This window comes from Erinaceus europaeus, chromosome 12 (genome assembly GCF_950295315.1).
Source record: "Erinaceus europaeus chromosome 12, mEriEur2.1, whole genome shotgun sequence".
Lineage (NCBI taxonomy): Eukaryota > Metazoa > Chordata > Mammalia > Eulipotyphla > Erinaceidae > Erinaceus > Erinaceus europaeus.
The window spans coordinates 84,687,101-84,707,320 of record NC_080173.1 but is presented as its reverse complement, the minus strand read 5'-3'; the positions used below and the strand labels follow the sequence as shown (position 1 = coordinate 84,707,320).

The 20,220-nt window shown below is 54.0% G+C and overlaps 1 protein-coding gene across 13 annotated transcripts in view; it reads left to right on the top strand.

Annotated features, from left to right (window-relative positions):
- The window catches only part of MINK1 (misshapen like kinase 1), a 67,827-nt gene extending 47,673 nt beyond the window's left edge, over positions 1 to 20,154 (top strand). Inside the window, exons 5-34 of one of the 13 annotated variants that reach the window (XM_060204224.1) lie at positions 3,183 to 3,293; positions 3,670 to 3,760; positions 4,223 to 4,353; positions 4,655 to 4,709; positions 4,831 to 4,909; positions 5,261 to 5,436; positions 5,844 to 5,913; positions 6,252 to 6,465; positions 9,661 to 9,777; positions 10,236 to 10,322; positions 10,527 to 10,769; positions 10,981 to 11,154; positions 11,472 to 11,732; positions 12,418 to 12,503; positions 12,657 to 12,767; positions 12,923 to 13,035; positions 13,235 to 13,323; positions 13,551 to 13,574; positions 13,683 to 13,846; positions 15,125 to 15,227; positions 15,304 to 15,441; positions 15,632 to 15,740; positions 16,531 to 16,698; positions 16,794 to 16,937; positions 17,381 to 17,515; positions 17,926 to 18,026; positions 18,111 to 18,260; positions 18,343 to 18,502; positions 18,621 to 18,760; positions 19,282 to 20,154. In XM_060204224.1, the coding sequence (XP_060060207.1) occupies positions 3,183 to 3,293; positions 3,670 to 3,760; positions 4,223 to 4,353; positions 4,655 to 4,709; positions 4,831 to 4,909; positions 5,261 to 5,436; positions 5,844 to 5,913; positions 6,252 to 6,465; positions 9,661 to 9,777; positions 10,236 to 10,322; positions 10,527 to 10,769; positions 10,981 to 11,154; positions 11,472 to 11,732; positions 12,418 to 12,503; positions 12,657 to 12,767; positions 12,923 to 13,035; positions 13,235 to 13,323; positions 13,551 to 13,574; positions 13,683 to 13,846; positions 15,125 to 15,227; positions 15,304 to 15,441; positions 15,632 to 15,740; positions 16,531 to 16,698; positions 16,794 to 16,937; positions 17,381 to 17,515; positions 17,926 to 18,026; positions 18,111 to 18,260; positions 18,343 to 18,502; positions 18,621 to 18,760; positions 19,282 to 19,365 (3,828 nt within the window). In that variant the 3' untranslated portion in view covers positions 19,366 to 20,154. Of the gene's footprint in view, positions 1 to 3,182; positions 3,294 to 3,669; positions 3,761 to 4,222; positions 4,354 to 4,654; positions 4,710 to 4,830; positions 4,910 to 5,260; positions 5,437 to 5,843; positions 5,914 to 6,251; positions 6,466 to 9,660; positions 9,778 to 10,235; positions 10,323 to 10,526; positions 10,770 to 10,980; positions 11,155 to 11,471; positions 11,733 to 12,417; positions 12,504 to 12,656; positions 12,768 to 12,922; positions 13,036 to 13,234; positions 13,324 to 13,550; positions 13,575 to 13,682; positions 13,847 to 15,121; positions 15,228 to 15,303; positions 15,442 to 15,631; positions 15,741 to 16,530; positions 16,699 to 16,793; positions 16,938 to 17,380; positions 17,516 to 17,925; positions 18,027 to 18,110; positions 18,261 to 18,342; positions 18,503 to 18,620; positions 18,761 to 19,281 lie in introns of all 13 variants that reach the window. The other 12 variants (XM_060204226.1, XM_060204223.1, XM_060204229.1 and 9 more) reach the window with 12 other exon arrangements.
- The last annotated feature ends 66 nt before the right edge of the window (positions 20,155 to 20,220 follow it).

Sequence of the window (20,220 nt, the reverse complement as noted above, 5' to 3'; positions counted from 1 at the left end):
GGTCTCCAAGAGGCCACAGGTCAGATTAGCTCCTCAATTTTCCTGTCTCAGGCTCCTGGGAAAGCAACACTTTAAAATATTTGTGAAAAGAAAGACAGCAAAGAGCTGGGGAGTTATACAAAGGACCTCTGAGCATAAGCTCCAAAGCCCCGGGTTCAGTCTCCAGTAGCACCATAAACCGGAGCTGAGCAGTGCTTTGGTGAAAGAAAGAAAGAAAGAAAGAAAGAAAGAAAGAAAGAAAGAAAGAAAGAAAGAAAGGAAGGAAGGAAGGAAGGAAGAAAGAAAGGAAGAAAGGAAGGAAGGAAGGAAGAAAGAAAGGAAGGAAGAAAGAGAGGGAGGGAGGGAGGGAGACAGCAACAAATAGAACATTGTAAATGGCAGAGTTGGCTAGCTTTCTCTTAGTGTAATTAAATAAAGGGTTGGGGGGGTGGCTTATCAGTAAAACACATACCTTGCTTGCATAAGGCCTAGAGTTTAATTTTTGGTACCATATTAAAAAAAAAAAAGATAAAATTATTTGTGGGAACCAATTCCTATTGTCCTCTCAGTCCCTTTCCAACACTGCAGGCAGCTTCTGGATGGTCATTCGAAGCAGAGCTTGCTGTAACTCTTGGGCCTTCCTCAAATTTTGTCTTGACCGACAACGTTGCTATGAGTCATTACTCTCAGGGCCAGTGAAGTAAACTTACTTACTGCTTTACCGACTGTGTGAACCAGGTTCGAGTCTGGCCCCCACCAAACTGAAGGAAGCTTCTGCTTCTTTTTAAAAAATATTTATTTATTTATTTATTTATTCCCTTTTGTTGCCCTTGTTATTTTATTGTTGTAGTTATTGTTGTTGTTATTGATGTCATCGTTGTTGGATAGGACAGAGAGAAATGGAGAGAGGATGGGAAGACAGAGAGGGGGAGAGAAAGACAGACACCTGCAGACCTGCTTCACCGCCTGTGAAGCGACTCCCCTGCAGGTGGAGAGCTGGGGGCTCGAACCGGGATCCTTACGCGGGTCCTTGCGCTTTGCACCATGTGCACTGAACCCGACTCCCTGAAGGAAGCTTCTGTGCTACAGTCTGTCCCTCTCTCCTCCATTCCTCCCTTCTTCTCTCCCAATCTCTGTCTAAACAAAACAAAACAAAAGTCACTGCTCTCCCTGGCTTCGGCACTGGCTGATTCCCCAGCTGCCCTTTCTGGTACTAAGCCCAACTCCCAGGAGAGAGCAGCAGTGAGCATGGTGATCGCTGTGGGGATTTAGAGCTTATGCCAGGTCTCCCCTCCCAGAAGTCTGCTAGATGAGGACTTTCTGTGTACCCTACATGAGACATGGACCCTGCCTCCAAGGCAACTAATGCTTTTTGGATTCATTCTGTCTTGGGGGGCGGGGAGGGAGGAAGGATACGCTGACTCTCTCTCTCACCTTCTCTTACACTCACCCTCTCTCATTCTCTTTCTCAGAAACTAGAGTAACATGATCAGGTAGGTTTACCTTCCAACTGTTGAATGAGGCGTGATTGAGTACAGAAGCTAAGCGCTAGTAACTTGGCGCCCTCTTCTGGACTTTCTGGGTACTACCCCCTCCATCCCAGAATTGTGCTCTGCTGTTGGGGAGGCTGGGATGAAGCACACGCAGATGGTTTTGTTGCAAATATACATACCCCATCCAGCCTTCTTCTGTGTGGGATGTGTCTTTTAGAAAAAAGGACAGTAGGGAGTCGGGCAGTAGAGCAGCAGGTTAAGTGCACATGGTGCAAAGCGCAAGGACCAGCGTAAGGATCCCAGTTTGAGCCCCCGGCTCCCCACCTGCTGGGGAGTCAGTTCACAGGCAGTGAAGCAGGTCAAAAAAAAAGAAAAAAGGACAGTGACCCCACCTGCAGGGGAGTCGCTTCACAGGTGGTGAGGCAGGTCTGCAGGTGTCTTATCTTTCTCTCTCACTCTCTGTCTTCCCCTCCTCTCTCCCATTTTTCTCTGTCTTATCTAACAACGACGACATCAATAACAACAACCACACTAACTACAACAACAATAGAAAGCAAAAAGGGCAACAAAAGGGAAAATAAATAAATATTTTTTAAAACTTTAAAAAAAAGACAGAGAAATTGAGAGGGGAGGGGGAGATAGAGAGAAAGACAGACACTTGCAGACCTGCTTCACTGCTTGTGAAGTGACCCCCTTCTCCCACAGGTGGGGAGCCGGGGGGTTTGAACCAGGATCCTTGTGCACTTAACCTGCTATGCCACTGCCCCCCCCCCCACTCTTTTATGATGGGCCAGGCAGTAGATATTTAGGGCTTTGTGTCTTAAGGTTTGTCACAACTATTCAGCCCTCCTGTTGTACCTTGAAAGCAGCTATAGCATGAATGGATGGGCTGGAGCTGGGAGGCAGTTGGCCTTATAGAGCGCCTGCCTTCCATGCTGAGGGCACTCCAGGACCGGTGGAGTCCTGCTGTGGTGTCTTTCCTCTCTCTGCCTTAGCTTTCCTACTCTCTAAAGGAAGCAGTGAAATCATGGGTTGGGGAGGCCACTCAGGGGTAGTATTCTTCACATATGAAGTCCTGGGGTTGTTGCCCTGTGTCACATTTAACGGGGGGGGGGGGGCACCACTGTATCCCCCTAGACCTTTATTTAGGATACTAACATTTGAGTTTCGTGTGATTCTTCTTTCCGTAATCTGCCCAACCAGTTAATCAGACCATGCTTTCTTAGTTCATAGTCCTCTAGCGGGCTATATTTATACTGTTTATTCATGCATGTGAGAAAATCAGAGTATCCCTCTGGCACACGCGCTGCCAAGCATCAAACTCAAGGCCTCATGCCCAGGAATCCAGTGTGTTAGTCACTGTGCCACCTCCCAGGCCACCAGAGCAGCACTTCTCTGTCAGTGAGAATCTGATGAAACATTTTGATCCTTCCCCAAGGAAAAACACAGACCCAAGTTACTTTGTCTACAGGGATTCCTTCTCCTGCTCTGGGCCCAGACCGTCTCCCCCATTGGCAGGCACTCTGTTGTCTTCACCTTTCTCTCCTAACCCGAGGAAGTTCTGTGGCCTGTGTGAGGGTCTCATGAACTCTTGCTCTGCAGCTCATACTAAATGTGGCCCCAAGGTCTTTGGTCCTCCAGGAGGCTGGCAAGAGAAGAAAGCTTTGCCTGACTGGCGCTTTGCCTTCTGTTGCCTCCCTGGGACCACAGCTGGTGATGGAGTTCTGTGGTGCTGGTTCTGTGACGGACCTGGTGAAGAACACAAAGGGGAACGCCCTGAAAGAAGACTGCATCGCCTACATCTGCAGGGAGATTCTCCGGGTGAGAGCTCGCTCGGTGCCTCAGTGCCGCCCTAGCCCAAGTGTCTCCTTGATGACAGACCTTCCTGTGTTGGGCGCAAAGGAACTGTGCCTTCTCTGTGGAGGAGATAACCCGACTTGCGTGGGGGAGGAGACGGGAAGCCCTGTCCGTGCGCTCTCCCATGTTTCCACTTGCACCCTTGAAGCTGCTGGGAGTTTCCCCAGGAGTCACGATTCTGAGGATGCTTCCCAAGAAAGTTCAGCGTATGCTTGGGTTCCTGGGTAGAGAGGTGCTGCTCCTTCAGCCCAGCCCAGAGCAGACTAATGCCAGCCCTTCTCGAGGCTCGCTCCTCTTCCCCACCCCTCTCACACGGATTTCCCTCATCCTCCTGCTCCAGGGTCTGGCCCATCTCCATGCCCACAAGGTGATCCACCGAGACATCAAGGGGCAGAACGTGCTGCTGACAGAGAATGCAGAGGTCAAGCTAGGTATGCTGACTCCTTCAGAGCCAGGCAGGGCCCTCTCATTTCCAGGGCTGGGGGTGGGAGGCCCCTTCTCCCCTTCGATGGCTTAAGTCCAACTCTGCAGCTTGGGAGGCTTGCTCCTCCCCCTCCATCTCCTCCCTCCCAGGGAAGCCCTTCTTCTTCTTTTAAGATTTTTATTTTTTTATGAGAAAGATAGGAGGAGAGAGAGAAAGAAACAGACATCATTCTGGCACATGTGCTGCCGGGGATCAAACTCAGGACCTCATGCTTGAGAGTCCAAAGCTTTACCACTGCCATTTCCTGGACCACTGGGAAACCCTTCTTTCTGCTGGAAACCACTTGGTTTTTTTCTTCTGCTGGAGTTAGGGGAAGGTCCCCAGCTGCCCTGGAACAGGTACGTGTCGTGCCTGAGGCAAAGGGAGCAAGTAAGCGTCCTCAGTTAGGACTCCCTTCCCCATTTTCCAGTGGATTTTGGGGTGAGTGCTCAGCTGGACCGTACAGTGGGCAGACGGAACACTTTCATTGGGACCCCCTACTGGATGGCCCCAGAGGTCATCGCCTGCGACGAGAACCCTGATGCCACCTATGACTACCGGGTACGGAAGAAAAGTGGGGGGCATGGGGATGGAGTGATGAGTAGATTGAAAATCCCAGAGACTTGAGCAGGAGGGGGAGCAAAATGAAGGTCTGATGATTTGGTAGCAGTGAGGGGTTGAGGAACATTTTGTGATGAGGGAAGTTGAGGTGGGAAGATTGGGTGAATTGGAAGGCCATCCTTGGCTGGAGGAGCAGGGCCTGTGGAAGAGGTACGGGCCAGAAGGGGGTGCTGAGGGACTAGGATGGTGGGTAAAAAGAGTTGTCGGAAACATTGACCTGTCTCTTCTCTCCCCTCCACAGAGTGACATTTGGTCTCTAGGAATCACAGCCATTGAGATGGCAGAGGGAGCCCCCCGTAAGTGCTGAGTCTGGGAAGAGAAGGGAGAGCCCAGAGAGATTGTAGGGAGGAGGCGGGTCACAGGAGGCCCTGGTGAGAAGGGGTCATTTAGATGAATGGTGTCTCTTCTGTGTCCCAGCCCTGTGTGACATGCACCCCATGCGAGCCCTTTTCCTCATTCCTCGGAACCCGCCACCCAGGCTCAAGTCCAAGAAATGGTAAGTCTCAGGATTTGGAATCTAGGAAGGAAAGTTCTGAACAAGGCCAACTCCCACTTGATCTCATATGTTCATGCTTGGCCCTCCACCACAGAGAGGTTTGGGGACAGGAAAGTGTGTGTGTGTGTGTGTGTGTGTGTGTGTGTGTGTGTGTGTGTGTGTGTGTTGTGTGTGTGTGTGTTGTGTGTGTGTGTGTGTGAGAGAGAGTGAGAGAGAGAGACATATACTTACCTTGGGATAGGAAAAAAGACGAGAAATCACAATGGCTTTTGGATGAATGACCCCCCCATTCCTCCTGCAACACCCGTTTCCCAAGGGCCCTTCCCACTCCGAGCCCCTTACTGTTTCCAGGTCTAAGAAGTTCATCGACTTCATTGACACTTGTCTCATCAAGACTTACCTGAGCCGCCCGCCAACAGAGCAGCTGCTGAAGTTCCCCTTCATCCGTGACCAGCCCACGGAGCGGCAGGTCCGCATTCAGCTGAAGGACCACATCGACCGGTCCCGGAAGAAGCGAGGCGAGAAAGGTGAGTGGGCGAGGAGGCAGTGGGCAGGTCTCGGGACACACTGCAGCCTCTGCTTCCCTTCACCAGCTCTGGCTTATTCACTTTCACCACCTGATCCAAGTCAGCCTTCCAGACAAGAATCACTGTGACCCTTTGCATCCTTAAAAAGGCTTCATGTTGAGCACATGCATGTACACTTGCATGTACATATCCTCCCACATCCCCCTTGCTATGGGGTCTAATCCCCGTCTCTGTCCAGGCCCAAACCCAAGACCCACCACCACCCTGTTGCTCCAAGGAGGCGGGCGGGGACCCAGGTGCGTGGCCATCCAGACAGACCTTACTGGTTGTCCCACCTAAGGTTTCCCTAGCCCAGGGTGGGGTCTGGGGCACTGGATGAAGAAACAGCAGCGGTCTCCCCTCTGCAGAGGAGACAGAATACGAGTACAGTGGCAGCGAAGACGAAGATGACAGCCATGGAGAGGAAGGAGAGCCGAGGTGGGCAGAAGCTGGGGTCCGCCACTCACCGTCTGAGTCTGGGACCCTTGGTTTAGGATCTGGGGGTGATGGGTTCAGAGTCTGAGACCCAGGTAAATAACCCTCTAGTACCGGGGAGAAATGGCAGGGGTGAATGCGGTGGGAAGAGGGTGGTTCAGGGCTGCAGGGTGGACTGAGAAGGCTGAGGCCTGTGCAGAGGAGAGGGCTGAGCTCCTGGCCCCCCAGGGGAGCAGAGGCAGACTGTCTGGTCAGGTGAAGTGCTCACTCAGGTGGCTCTTCAGGGGTGACTGGGTAACAGCGGGTTCTGACACCGGTCCCCTTGTGCTGTCCTGACCCAGCTCCATCATGAACGTGCCGGGGGAGTCGACCCTCCGCCGGGAATTTCTCCGACTGCAGCAGGAGAACAAGAGTAACTCCGAGGCTTTAAAGCAGCAGCAGCAGCAGCTGCAGCAGCAGCAGCAGCGAGACCCCGAAGCACACATCAAACACCTCCTGCACCAGCGGCAGCGGCGCATTGAGGAGCAGAAGGAGGAGCGGAGGCGCGTTGAGGAGGTGAGCCGTCCTGGCGGGCTCTGGCGCCCCGTCCACCTGTCCCTAGCCCGACCTGGCTCCATCAGGCTACTGGGGAGAACCTGGGGCGAGTGGGGGCTTCCCGAGCCCTTCCATAGAAAGACTCTGCTCTCTACTGGGGGTCTGGCACCCAGATACGTGTCCTGTGTTGCGGGCACCCCAGAGTTAACCATCAGCATCCTTGAACAGTCTTTCCTGAAGGGTCATATTGGCTCCCTATGGACACTCTGTACATAGACTCTGCCCTGGGGCAGGCAGAATAGCTTACCTGGGAGGGCACCTGCTTTGCCATGTGTGCAGCCCAGGTTCAGGCCCCTGGGATGCCACATGGGGGATACTTCAGCACTGAGGGAGGCTTCAGTACCGTGCTGTTTCTCCTATTCTGTGTCTTTCTCTATCTGAAAAGGTCAGCTCAGTGGTCCGGGAGGTGGCACAATGGATAAAGTATTGGACTCTCAAGCATGAGGTCCTGAGTTTGATCCCCGGCAGCACATGTGCCAGAGTGATGTCTGGTTCTTTCTCTCTCTCCTCCTGTCTTTCTCATAAATAAATAAATAAATAAATAAATAAGTAAATAAAAAAGAAAGAAAGAAAGAAAGAAAAAGAAAAAAGCCCAGAGCAGCAAGAGTCTTCCCTCTATTCTGGGTTTGTCTAACTACATTTGCCTTAAACCATCAGAGCCACTGGTCTGCATATCAGCATTCCAGAGCCCAGGGCACCGAACTCTCAGCAGCTGTCTGAGAACATAAATATTTGACCCCAAAAAGATCCTTCTAGAGATCTTTTAGCCACTTCTCTGGTGGTCATTCTTTTTTTTTTTTTTTTTTTTTTTACCAGAGCACTGCACTGCTCAGCTCTGGCTTATGGTGGTGCCTGGGGGTTGAACCTAGGACTTTTGGTGCATCAGGCTTAAAAGTCTTTTTGCATAATCATTATACTATCTCCCTTAGCTTTTTAATAATAATAATAATAAATGCCTGATATAAAATGAGGGGTATACTAGGTTGTCAGAAAAATCATGGTGTAGTTTTGCATAAAAAGTACATCATAGTGTAGTCCAGGAGGTGGCGCAGTGATAAAGCTTTGGACTCTCAAGCATGAGGTCCCAAGTTCGATCCCTGGAAGCACATGTGCCAGAGTGATGTCTGGCTCTTTCTCTCTCTTCCTATCTTTCTCATAAATAAATAAAATCTTTAAAAAAAAAGTGGGAGTCAGACGGTAGCGCAGTGGGTTAAGCGCACGTGGTACAGAGCACAAGGACCAGCGTAAGGATCCCGGTTCGAGCCCCAGGCTCCCCACCCGACTCCCCACCCCGGGAGTCGCTTCACAGGTGGTGAAGCAGGTCTGCAGGTGTCTGTCTTTCTCTCCCCCTCTGTCTTCCCCTCCTTTTTCCATTTCTCTCTGTCCCATCCAACAACGAAGACAGACAACAATAAAACAACAAGGGCAACAAAAAGGGAATAAATATATATAAAAAAAAGTACATCATGGGGAGTCGGGTGGTAGCGCAGCGGGTTAAGCACAGGTGGCACAAAGCGCAAGGACCAGCTTAAGGATCCTGGTTTGAGCCCCCGGCTCCCCACCTGCAGGGGAGTCACTTCACAGGCAGTGAAGCAGGTCTGCAGGTGTCTGTCTTTCTCTCCCCCTCTCTGTCTTCCCCTCCTCTCTCCATTTCTGTCTTATCCAACAACAATAACAACAATAATAACTACAACAATAAAACAAGGGCAACAAAAAGGGAATAAATAAATAAATATTACATAAAAATAAATAAAAAAGATTTATTTTTACTTTTGTCGTGGGAAGGGGTAAGAGGTGTCAGGACTCCTTGTGATCTATTCTCGGAGCCACCTCTCCAGACGCAGAGGATGGAATTTTGTAGTTGAAATAATCACATAACTTCACAGTTTGTAGAAAGTTGAGTTTAACAGAAAGATTTAAAGGAATAGAAACAGCAACCGTAACCATGTACTTTCTCAACAAAATAGGCCTTTCTCTCTGTTAAGCCAACAAAAATAAATCATAAGAAAGCTTAGTTTTAAATTCCTTTTAATTTTCTTTTTCCAGATAGAGGGTAAAAGGCAGAGAGGGAGCAAGAAGCAGGAGAGACACTAAGCACTGCCTCCCCTTTGTGTGGTGCTCCCAAGTGGTAGCCTGATGTTTGAACCAGGAACCTTGCGCTCGCTAAAGTGTGCGCTCTACCTGGTGAGCTATCTCCCAGCCCCCTGCCCTAATATACCTTGTTTCTGAGTCACAGAAAACAGATGATTTCAGCCAGAGTAGGCCTGCCCTGTACGCACAGCAAAATTCCCAGAATAGTAATGGGTCCTCAGGGCTTATGTGTTTTGTTTTGGGAGACAAGATTCTTTGGTCAGGAAGATTGTAAAAGGGAGTCAGGCAGTAGCGCAGCGGGTTAAGCACAGGTGGCACAAAGCACAAGGAAGGACCAGCGTAAGGATCCCGGTTCGAGCCCCTGGCTCCCTACCTGCAGGGGAGTCGCTTCACAGGCGGTGAAGCAGGTCTGCAGGTGTCTGTCTTTCTTTCCCCCTCTCTGTCTTCCCCTCCTCTCTCCATTTCTCTCTGTCCTATCCAACAACGACGACATCAGTAATAACTACAACAATAAAAACAATAAAACAACAAGGACAACAAAAGGGAATAAATAAGTAAATATAAAAAATTAAAGATTGTAAAAGTAAAATACAGTCTTTGGTTTACTTTTCTATCACTTTTCTGCATGTGGGCTTCTGGCGCCCTCTTGTGGCTAGAGCCTATGACAGCATCCCTCTAATTGAACCTTAGGCAGAGGCTGCTTTGATGATTAGAGGCATGGAATATGTTTGCTACTGGCTCCTGCTTTTGCTCATTCGTTTCGTGGGGCAGTGGACAGGAGAAAGCGTTAATCAGTCAGGTCCACTCCCTGGGCAGCAGTCAGCCTCTCAGCCCTCAAGTGCCTTATACAGTTTCTCCAGGCCGCGCACCATGCAGGGGAGGGCCATGGGTAGCGGCAGGTCCAAGCCCTTCTCTCTCACCCCCGTCCCAAGTGAGGAGGAAATCCGCACTGCCCCGTAGGGACCACCTTTCCAAGAGGTACCCGGACTTGAATGGCCCACCCTGCTGGGCTCTGGTGACTTGAGTGTCCCATGCTGTCCTGGAACCACCCCTCTTGACCCACAGCAACAGCGGCGGGAGCGGGAGCAGCGGAAGCTACAGGAGAAGGAGCAGCAGAGGCGGCTGGAGGACATGCAGGCCCTGCGCCGGGAGGAGGAGAGGCGGCAGGCAGAGCGCGAGCAGGTACAGGCCCCCACGCACACCCCCTACACCCCTTCCCTCCCCTGGCCTCCCTCCTGCTCCTGCTGCCTGCCTCCCCTGCTCCCTAATGCCCTTTCCCCTCTTTCCCCGACCCCTAGACTCCTCCTATCCTTTCCAGCTTCACTCTTTCTCTCTGTTTTCTCCCTCCCTTTAACCCCCAACCCTGGATCCCTGTCCTCCTCCTGTCTCTGTGCCCTCATTCCCATCTTTGCCATTCCTGACGACCCGCCGGCACCTGCCCTCATGGGTTGGCCGTCACCCTGACTTTCCTCATTCCCTGTGTCCTCTGCCGGGCTCATTCCCATTCTCTCTGTTACGCTTCCCTGCTCTCCTCCTCATCCTCACCCCACTGATCCCTTTCTCCTCCTCCAACGCCGCCGCCGCCGCCGCCCCCCTCTGCCTCTCTCCCTGCCCTTTGCACCCCCCCGCCCGCCCCCCAGGAATATATCCGTCACAGGCTAGAGGAGGAGCAGCGACAGCTCGAGATCCTTCAGCAACAGCTGCTCCAGGAACAGGCCCTGCTGCTGGTAACGGGGTCCCCCAGCTTCCTCTGGGAAGACGAGAACTCAGAGCTTCTCCGCTGGAGCGGGATGGGAACACTTCAGGGGAAGGGCCACCCAAGCACCAGGGGGAGATGCCTCCTCTCTAGGCAGTTGGAGGAAAGAGAAAGCGAGCCCGCTCTCTTCCAGGGCCACACTTGCTGAGGCCCCTCTCCCTCCCCTTGGACCCAGGAATATAAGCGGAAGCAGCTGGAGGAGCAGCGGCAGTCCGAGCGCCTGCAGAGGCAGCTGCAGCAGGAGCACGCCTACCTCAAGTCCCTGCAGCAGCAGCAGCAGCAGCAGCAGCAGCAGCTTCAGAAGCAGCAGCAGCAGCAGCAACAGCAGCAGCAGCAAATTCTGCCCGGAGACAGGAAGCCTCTCTATCACTACGGTCGGGGCATTAACCCTGCCGACAAGCCAGCCTGGGCTCGAGAGGTACCAACGCCTCCTTTGCCACCGAACCCTCCATTCTCTTGGTGTCAGTGCCTGAGGCCTGATGGCTCCAAGCAGCCATTCTACGGTGGCAGACAGCACTGGGGAGGAGGCAAGGGCGCATGCGGACAGGCTGAAGAGCCACTGGGCCGTTTGCGACGAGATGAGAACAGGGAAGTGAGGACTGGCCGTTTGGCTCCCTTTTCCACCACAGGTTGAAGAGAGAACAAGGATGAACAAGCAACAGAACTCTCCTTTGGCCAAGACCAAGCCAAACAGCGCAGGGCCTGACCCCCCCACCCCCCAGGCCTCCCCTGGGCCCCCAGGACCCCTTTCACAAACTCCTCCTATGCAGAGGCCGGTTGAACCCCAGGAGGGACCACACAAGGTGAGTCTCTTCCCCTCCCTCCCTCCCTCCCTTCCTGTCTAAACACACAGACACAAGGAGTCCCACTCGACGTAGGTGTATCCTGTGTGCTTATAGACCCTCGCTCACTCGCTCAGCCAGGGGGCAGAGACGGTCACTACTTGCTACTGTGTGTCCATTCCTGTGTCTTTCTTACCTGTTGTTGGGCTCCAAGAGCCTCTTTGCCTCACTGGATAAATTGGAAGCCAGAGGTTGTACTGGCCCCTTCCGCCTCCCAGCCCATAGGTGGGGATGAGCCACCGAGCGGGCAGCCCACCCTCCCTGGTCTCTCCCTGCAGAGCCTGGTGGCACACCGGGTCCCACTGAAGCCATATGCAGCGCCTGTACCCCGATCCCAGTCCCTGCAGGACCAGCCCACCCGAAACCTGGCTGCCTTCCCAGCCTCTCACGACCCTGACCCTGCCGTCCCCACGCCCACCACCACACCCAGCACCAGAGGAGCCGTCATCCGCCAGAACTCAGACCCCACCTCTGAAGGGCCTGGCCCCAGCCCGAATCCCCCAGCCTGGGTCCGGCCAGATAATGAGGCCCCCCCCAAGGTAAGGATGTCCCTCAAGACCAGAAATGAGCAGACAAGTGGTAGAGGTGGCAACAAGAGGCAGCAGGCAGGATGGGGATGCTGGGCGGGTGATAGGATGGAAGGGAAGAGGGAGACCCCGCCCCGGTTCTACCTCACAGTGTTAACCAGCGGCCCCAGTGGTGAATGTAAAGACAGAAAAACGCCTAGGTCTTTGGGGAACACAGAGAAGGACTTCAAAAGTTAGAATCCGGGAGTCGGGCGGTAGCACAACAGATTGAGCACACATGGCACAAAGCACAAGGACCGGCTTAAGGATCCCGGTTCAAGCCCCCGGCTCTCCACCTGCAGGGGAGTCGCTTCACAGGCGGTGAAGCAGGTCAGCAGGTGTCTGTCTTTCTCTCCCCCTCTCTGTCTTCCCCTCCTCTCTCCATTTCTCTCTGTCCTATGCAACAATGACGACATAATCAATAACAACAATAAAAAACAAGGGCAACAAAAGGGAAAATAAATAAATAAAATATATATTTAAAAAAAAAGTTAGAATCCCAGCTTCATGGTCTGGGACAAATTCATTGTTAGGCTCCTTGACTTTTTGGAGTTTGCTTCTCGGTGACAGAGGAACACCCGGCAGCATGCTGTGAGGGTTCATGGTGGGGCCCGCAGTGTAGTGCCAGCGGGCATGTCAACTCCCCTTCTCTCCTCAGGTGCCTCAGAGGACCTCATCTATTGCCACTGCCCTTAACACCAGCGGGGCTGGAGGAGCCCGGCCAGCACAAGCTGTCCGCGCCAGGTAACCCCTAGGTGGAGCTGGGCAGCAGCCTAGGGAAGAGCAGGGGAGACAGGGGAGTTTGCCAGGTTACCCGCTTAGGGGTGGGCAAGCCCCAACCCAGTCACCTCAGCCCCTCCCCGCCCCCGCCCCGGGCATCCTGTGCTCCCTCCACAGACCTCGCAGCAACTCCGCCTGGCAAATCTACCTGCAAAGGCGGGCAGAGCGGGGCACCCCCAAGCCTCCAGGGCCCCCCGCTCAGCCCCCTGGCCCGCCCAACGCCTGTAGGTAATGGAGTTGCCCCTCCACTCACTTCCACCCTCACTTCCGTCACCTGCTTCCTCCTGGTGATGGCTCCCTCCCTCCATGGTACAGCTCAACACCCCAGGGAGGGGAGTACCCCGACTCTCTGACCCTGCCCCCTGCCTCTGCCCCTCCCACAGTAACCCCGACCTCAGGAGGAGTGACCCTGGCTGGGAGCGCTCCGATAGCGTCCTCCCAGCCTCTCACGGCCACCTCCCTCAGGCTGGCTCGCTAGAGAGAAACCGAGTAGGAGGTGAGTGAGCTGGTGCGGGGCGGCTGCTTTAGGGTCTGGATGGTCTGGGTCAGGACGGACCCACTGTCATTGGCAGCTTTCACCGGATGGGGTCTCTGGGTATAAATAGTGCTGACCCCTCTGGCTCAGGGTCTGGGCTTGAGGTCGTTCCCCGTGCGGTGTTAGTGACTGACGCCCCCCCCCCCCCCAACCACACCAGCCACCTCCAAACTGGACAGCTCCCCAGTGCTCTCCCCTGGAAACAAAGCCAAGCCTGACGATCACCGCTCACGGCCAGGCCGGCCCGCAGTAAGTCAGAGGGCAGCCGTGGCCCTGCCTTCTCTGGGCACTGGGGGCTGCCGGGCAGGATGTGTGCAGCCTCGGGCAGGAAGCTGGATATCAGGGCTGGGGCTTTCATTAATCTGTGTGAGAGGAAGGGCTTCGGGACACCAGCTGGCACTTCTCAGTCACTAACCTCCCATCACCTCTCTCCCGCCTCCCTCTGGCCGCTTTCCTTCCCCTGTGGCTCCTCCCAGAGCTATAAGCGAGCAATCGGTGAGGTTAGTGCCTACGGGTCTCTTTGTGGGAGTCCCTCAGTTCCCCTGCCTTTCTCCGCTGCCATCCCTGTGCCACCCCCATCCCTCCCTCATTCGGTTCCTCCCCGGTAGGATTTCGTGTTGCTGAAGGAGCGCACTCTGGACGAGGCCCCCCGGCCTCCCAAGAAGGCCATGGACTACTCTTCATCCAGTGAGGAGGTGGAGAGCAGCGAGGATGAGGAGGAGGAAAGCAATGGCGAGCCATCAGAGGGCAGCAGAGACACCCCTGGGGCCCGGTATGGGGGCACTTTGGGAGGAAGGAGGAGTGGAGCGGAGCCTTGGGGCAAGTCCTCCAGTTTCCTAAAGCTGGATCCTCACCCTGCTTGTTCCCCCTTTCTCTAAAGAACACTTCTCACCTACTGTCCTGTTAGTGGGGGGGGGGACTGGGTCTTTTTTAGTTCCTCTCTATGACCAGCATAAAACACCCCACACTGGGAGTCGGGCGGTAGCTCAGCAGGTTAAGCACAGGTGGCGCAAAGCACAAGGACTGGCATAAGGATCCCAGTTCGAGCCCCACCCCCGCTCCCCACCTGCAGGGGAGTCGCTTCACAAGCGTTGAAGCAGGTCTGCAGGTGTCTGTCTTTCTCTCCCCTTCTGTCTTCCCCTCCTCTATTTCTCTCTGGCCTATCCAACAACAACGGCATCAATAACAACAACTACAACAATAAAACAACAAGGGCAACAACAGGGAATAAATAATTTTTTTTAAAAACCACCCCATATTGAGCAAAAGCTGCTTGATGGGTCAAAGAACTAGCTCCTGGGTAGGGTGCCTGCATGCCCACGTGGCATGCGGCGGCAGTGGAGCAAGCTTGAGCCCCTCTGTATCTGAATTAAAAACATAGCGGGTAGGGGGAGTGGGTAAGGGGACTGGGCAGTGGCACACCCAGTTGAGCACACACTTTACCAAGCTCAAGGTCTCAGGTTTGAGTCCCCCACTCCTCATCTGCAGGGGGGATATTTCATGAGTGGTGGAGCAGATCTGCAGGTGTCTCTTTGTCTCTCCGCCTTTATCTCCCTCTCCCATCTCAATTTCTCTTTGTCCTAACAAAAAAAAAAAAATAGAAAAAGAAAAAAAGGGTGGGGGAATGGCTATTGGGAGCAGTGGATTCACAGTGCCCACACCAAGCCCAGTGATAACCCTGCTGGTGGCATTAAAAAATGAAGTGGGCCAGAGAAAGGGGACCACACACGTATAAGGAGGCCCCAATTCCACAGACAAAAAAACTGCCCAGAAGGACAACAAAATAGCTCACTTGGATAGTATACTACTTGCCATATGAGAGACCCAAGTTCAAGCCTGGCCCCCAGTGCATTGAAGAAAGCTTTGGTGCTGTGGTCTCTTTTTTACTCTCTGTCTCTGAAAAAGAAAAAAAAAAAACTGCTTAGTGAGGGCTGCTGCATATGTCCTGAGCAGAGGCTGACAGCCTTGGTCCTCCCATTCTCAAAGCTCCTTCAAGTAGCCAGCAAGACCTGGGGGGTGGGGGTAACGATCTCCTTGTCTCCCACAGCAGTGACGGGGACACAGACAGCGTCAGCACCATGGTGGTCCATGATGTGGAAGAGATAGCTGGCTCCCAGACTCCGTACGGGGGCGGCACCATGGTGGTCCAGCGCGTGAGTGCCCACACCCTTCCCCACTGCCTGCTGTGTACCCACCTGGCCCAGCACTGGCACCTCCCCCTCCCTTTAGACTCCAGAAGAGGAGCGCAACCTGCTCCACACCGACAGCAACGGTTACACAAACCTGCCGGACGTGGTGCAGCCCAGCCACTCGCCCACTGAGAGCAGCAAAGGCCAAAGCCCACCTGCAAAGGACGGGGGCAGTGACGTAAGTGGATGGAGGCAGGTAGGAGGCAGTGGGCAGGGGTCCAAGGAGCACAGGAGGGGGGGTCTGTGAGGGACAGGCAGAGCTCCTGAGAGGTAGTTGGCCAGGTGGGGGGGCGGGGGAGGGGGCTGAGGATTGTATGGGGGAGGCTACAAGCAGGCCTTGAACCTGTTGACTTCTCCCATCCCCGTAGTACCAGTCTCGTGGGCTAGTCAAAGCCCCTGGCAAGAGCTCGTTCACGATGTTCGTGGACCTTGGGATCTACCAGCCAGGAGGCAGTGGGGACACCATTCCCATCACAGGTGAGGACGGGAGGGCAGACCTGCTGGTACATCTGGAGAGGTTACTGTGGGGCTCAGCCAGTGCGTCCTGTCAAAGCTCCCTCCTGTGGGCTGAGCCCCTGCCCTAGTAAGCAAGGACTTCTGAGGGTCCTGTGTCCCAAGGTACTAAGGGTGAGTAACCTGGTGACAGAACTAGGATTCAAGCCAGGCCCCTTGGCTGTGTTTCATCTCTTCGTTCTGGAGAGTGAAAGCTTTCCATTCAGGAGTTTTTCTCTTTCTTTCTTTCTTTCTTTCTTTCTTTCTTTCTTTCTTTCTTTCTTTCTTGTCTTTTTTTCTTCTTCTTTCCTTTAAGTTTCTAATTTTATTTTGGATAGAAACGGAAATTGAGAAGGTGTGGTCCAGGAGGTGGCGCAGTGGATAAAGCATTAGACTGTCAAGCATGAAGTCTTGAGTTTGATCCCTGCCAGCACATGTACCAGAGTGATGTCTGGTTCTTTCTCTCTCCCCCTATCTTTCCCATAAATAAGTAAAATCTTACAAAAAAAAAAAAGAATAAGAAGAAAAGAAAGAAAATATACAGAATCAAACAACATTGGAAAAGAAAGAAAGACATTGAGAAGGAAGGGGGACATAGGGAGAAAGACGTCTGGGGGTTGAACCCGGGTCGTTGTGGCATGCATTCAACCAGGTGCATCACCGCCCTTCCCTTTCCCTCTGACTGTTCTAAGGAGCCACAGCCGCAGCTCGGGGCGTGGTGTAGAGGCAGGCAGTAGGGCCCAGCTCACACCCCCTTTTCCGCTCCTCCTGGCAGCTCTTGTGAGTGGAGACGGTAGTCGGCTTGACCAGCTGCAGTACGATGTGAAGAAAGGCTCTGTGGTCAACGTGAACCCCACCAACACCCGGGCCCACAGCGAGACCCCCGAGATTCGCAAGTACAAGAAGCGATTCAATTCCGAGATTCTCTGCGCGGCCCTTTGGGGTAAGCGGCCAGCCAGGAAAGGGGGGAGAGTCCGCGGTGCTCCTGTCGGGTGCACCTGGCTCTGCCTCTCATCTGCCCAAGGGCTCCTCTCGCAGGGGTCAACCTGCTGGTGGGCACGGAGAATGGGCTGATGCTGCTGGACCGAAGTGGCCAGGGCAAGGTGTATGGACTCATTGGGCGCCGACGCTTCCAGCAAATGGATGTACTGGAGGGACTCAACTTGCTCATCACTATCTCAGGTGCGGTGCACAGGGCCCCCGCACAGGGGCCAGACAGCAGAGGGGCTTCAATCCGTGCTCCAGTCACCATCACTAGCCAGGGAAGAGGGCGACTTGGTTGAGGAGCCAGAGTGGGCGTTACACCCTCTCACCTCCCATGGCACACAGATAAAGGATGGGGGCCGGGTGGTGGCGCACCTGATTGAGTGCACATGTTACAGTGCACAAGGACCCAGGTTTGAACCCCCGGTCCCCACTTGTAGGGGGAAAGCTTCACAAATGGTGAAGCAGGGCTGCAGGTGTCTCTCTGTCTCTCACCCTCTCTATCCCTCCCTTCCCTCTTGATTTCTGACTGTCTCTATCCAATAAACAAAGATAATAAAAACATAAAAACAAAGCTAAAGGATGGGGGGGGGCTAGACCTTCAGTGAGGAAGGGGGTGTGTCCTCGTGTCTGCTTTTCAGGGAAAAGGAATAAACTGCGGGTGTATTACCTGTCCTGGCTCCGGAACAAGATTCTGCACAATGACCCAGAAGTGGAGAAGAAGCAGGGCTGGACGACTGTGGGGGACATGGAGGGCTGCGGACACTACCGTGTTGGTGAGGAGGCCACAGTGGAGTGACCAGGGCACGTTTGTTATGAGAAGAGTGGAGTGGGGTTGGCAGGGTAGCCATTGGGCTGAATGAAAGAAAGCCTCAGGGGCCAGCGGTGGTGCTCCGGATAGCGGGCACATGTTACAATGCGCAAGGACCTCAGTTCAAGCCCCTGGTCCCCGCCTACAGGGGGCAAACTTCATGATCAGTGAAGCAGTGCTGCAGTGTCTATCTCCTTTCTGCCTTCCCCCCCCCCAATTTCTGCCTCTATCCAAAATGTATAGTAAATGAACAGAAAAAAAGAAAGGTCAAAACCAGAGACTCGGGGCTAGGTTGGGGGTGCAGTGATGGGTAGCTAGAAGGTGGCTAGCAACCGAGAAAAGAAATCCCCCCCCCCCCCGCTTTTCTGTGCTCAGTGAAGTATGAACGCATCAAGTTCCTGGTTATCGCCCTGAAGAACTCCGTGGAGGTGTATGCCTGGGCCCCCAAACCCTACCACAAGTTCATGGCCTTCAAGGTAAACTCAGTCTCAGCCCCCAGTGCCGTCCCCACATCTGTCTGGCTCTCCCGCCTGGGTCCACTGAGCCCTCCTCTCCTCCAGTCCTTCGCCGACCTCCCTCACCGCCCTCTGCTGGTCGACCTGACAGTGGAGGAGGGACAGCGGCTCAAGGTCATCTACGGCTCCAGCGCAGGCTTCCATGCTGTGGATGTCGACTCGGGGAACAGCTATGACATCTACATCCCTGTGCACGTGAGCACAGGCCGGGACGCGGGCAGAGTGGGATGGCCGCCTGGGCCCCAGACACTGGGAGTCCAAGCTGCCTTCTCCGCAGATCCAGAGCCAGATAACACCCCATGCCATCATCTTCCTCCCCAACACCGATGGTATGGAGATGCTGCTATGCTATGAGGATGAGGGCGTCTACGTCAACACGTATGGGCGGATCATTAAGGATGTGGTGCTGCAGTGGGGAGAGATGCCCACCTCTGTGGGTGAGTGAGGTGCCCAGCCCAAGCCGCCTGCCTCCGCAAGGCTCAGGAGGGTGGGGGAGCCAACAGCCTTACTGGTGATGCGAGAAGACTTACTGCCCATCAACTGCCTTCTTCCCAGCCTACATCTGCTCCAACCAAATCATGGGCTGGGGCGAGAAAGCCATTGAGATCCGCTCCGTGGAGACGGGCCACCTGGACGGGGTCTTCATGCACAAACGAGCCCAGAGGCTCAAGTTCCTGTGTGAGCGGAATGACAAGGTAGGGGGCCCTTTCCCTCTGGCAAGGGCCGGGGCCCCTGGACAGGGCTGGGGGAGGAAACAGCTGTAGAATCTTTCTGCAGGGCAGTTGGGGTGGGGCCTCCCAGGAGCCAAACATTCAGTCACCTTCAGTTTCTGAGAGTTCTTCAGACCCTTCAGAGGCCAGCCAGTCCCCTTCTCCCCCCAGACACCCTTGCCTTTTGGAGTAGATAGGGGTCACTCTAAGAGATAGTTTCTTCAGTTTTTCCCTATACCTCGTTTTTTTTTTTTTTTGTATTCATTTTTAATTTTTGGATATAGAAACTGAGAGCAAAAAGAGAGAGAGAGACCGACCTACAGCACTGCTTCACTGCTCATGAAGCTTGCCCCTGCAGGTGGGGACCTGAGTCTTGAACCCAAGTACTTGGACATGGTTAACATGTGCTCTCCCGTGTGTACTGCTACCCAGCTCCCCCACGCCTCTTCCTCCTCCCTCTGCCCCCAGCCCCTCACGCCTTGATGATGTCGTCTTCTGTCCTCCAGGTGTTTTTTGCCTCGGTCCGCTCTGGGGGCAGCAGCCAAGTTTACTTCATGACTCTGAACCGTAACTGCATCATGAACTGGTGACAGGGCCCTGGGCTGAGGCTCTCCCACCTGGGCCCAGCTCGCCCCTGAAGCCAGATTTCCCAGGCTGCCCTTATTCCCCCTCCCTGGGCTTTTGCTTTTACTGGTTTGATTCACTGGAGCCTGCTGGGAACGTGACCTCTGACCCCCTGATGCTTTTGTGATCACGTGACCATCCTCTTCTCCCCCATCCCACCCCACCCTCAACATGTTCTCTCCCCCAAAACTGTGTCTGTCCCAACTTCTGGGGAGAGGCACTGCTTCCCCATGCCAGGAATTGGATGGGCCTAGCCCCACCTCCCTTTTCTCCACTTAAAAGAGGGGAGTGTTTGGGCTCGGACCCCATCCCCTACTGCTGCTGACTGGCAGGGCCCTGGGCCCCTTTATTTGCACGTCAGGGGAGCCGGCTCCCCCCTTGAATGTACCAGACCCTGGGGGGGGTCACTGGGCCCTAGGTTTTAGGGGGGTCACCAGCCACACTCTAGGGGCAGGGACCATTTCCTTATTTTCTGAAAGCACTTTAATGATTCCCCTCCCCAAAACCCCAGGGAATGGAGGGGGGGACCCCGCCAGCCAAAACATTTTCCCTTTTTCAACTCCTATTTCTTCTAGCCTCTGTTCTTCCCTGGTGGAAGGAGGGAGTAGGGAGCTCTCGCCCTCCACGCCCCCTGCTTGCATCTGTATATAGTGTGGGCAGCAAGTAGCCAGCCCCATCCCCTCCCTGCCCCACCCTCCTCAATGTAGTGGCCTTGGATATCCCAGTTTGTTAATAAAGACAGTTCAACCAGCTCACACCATTTCAGGCCCAATTTTATTCTGTCTCTTCAAGATGCCACATTCTAGGCTGATGAGTACATG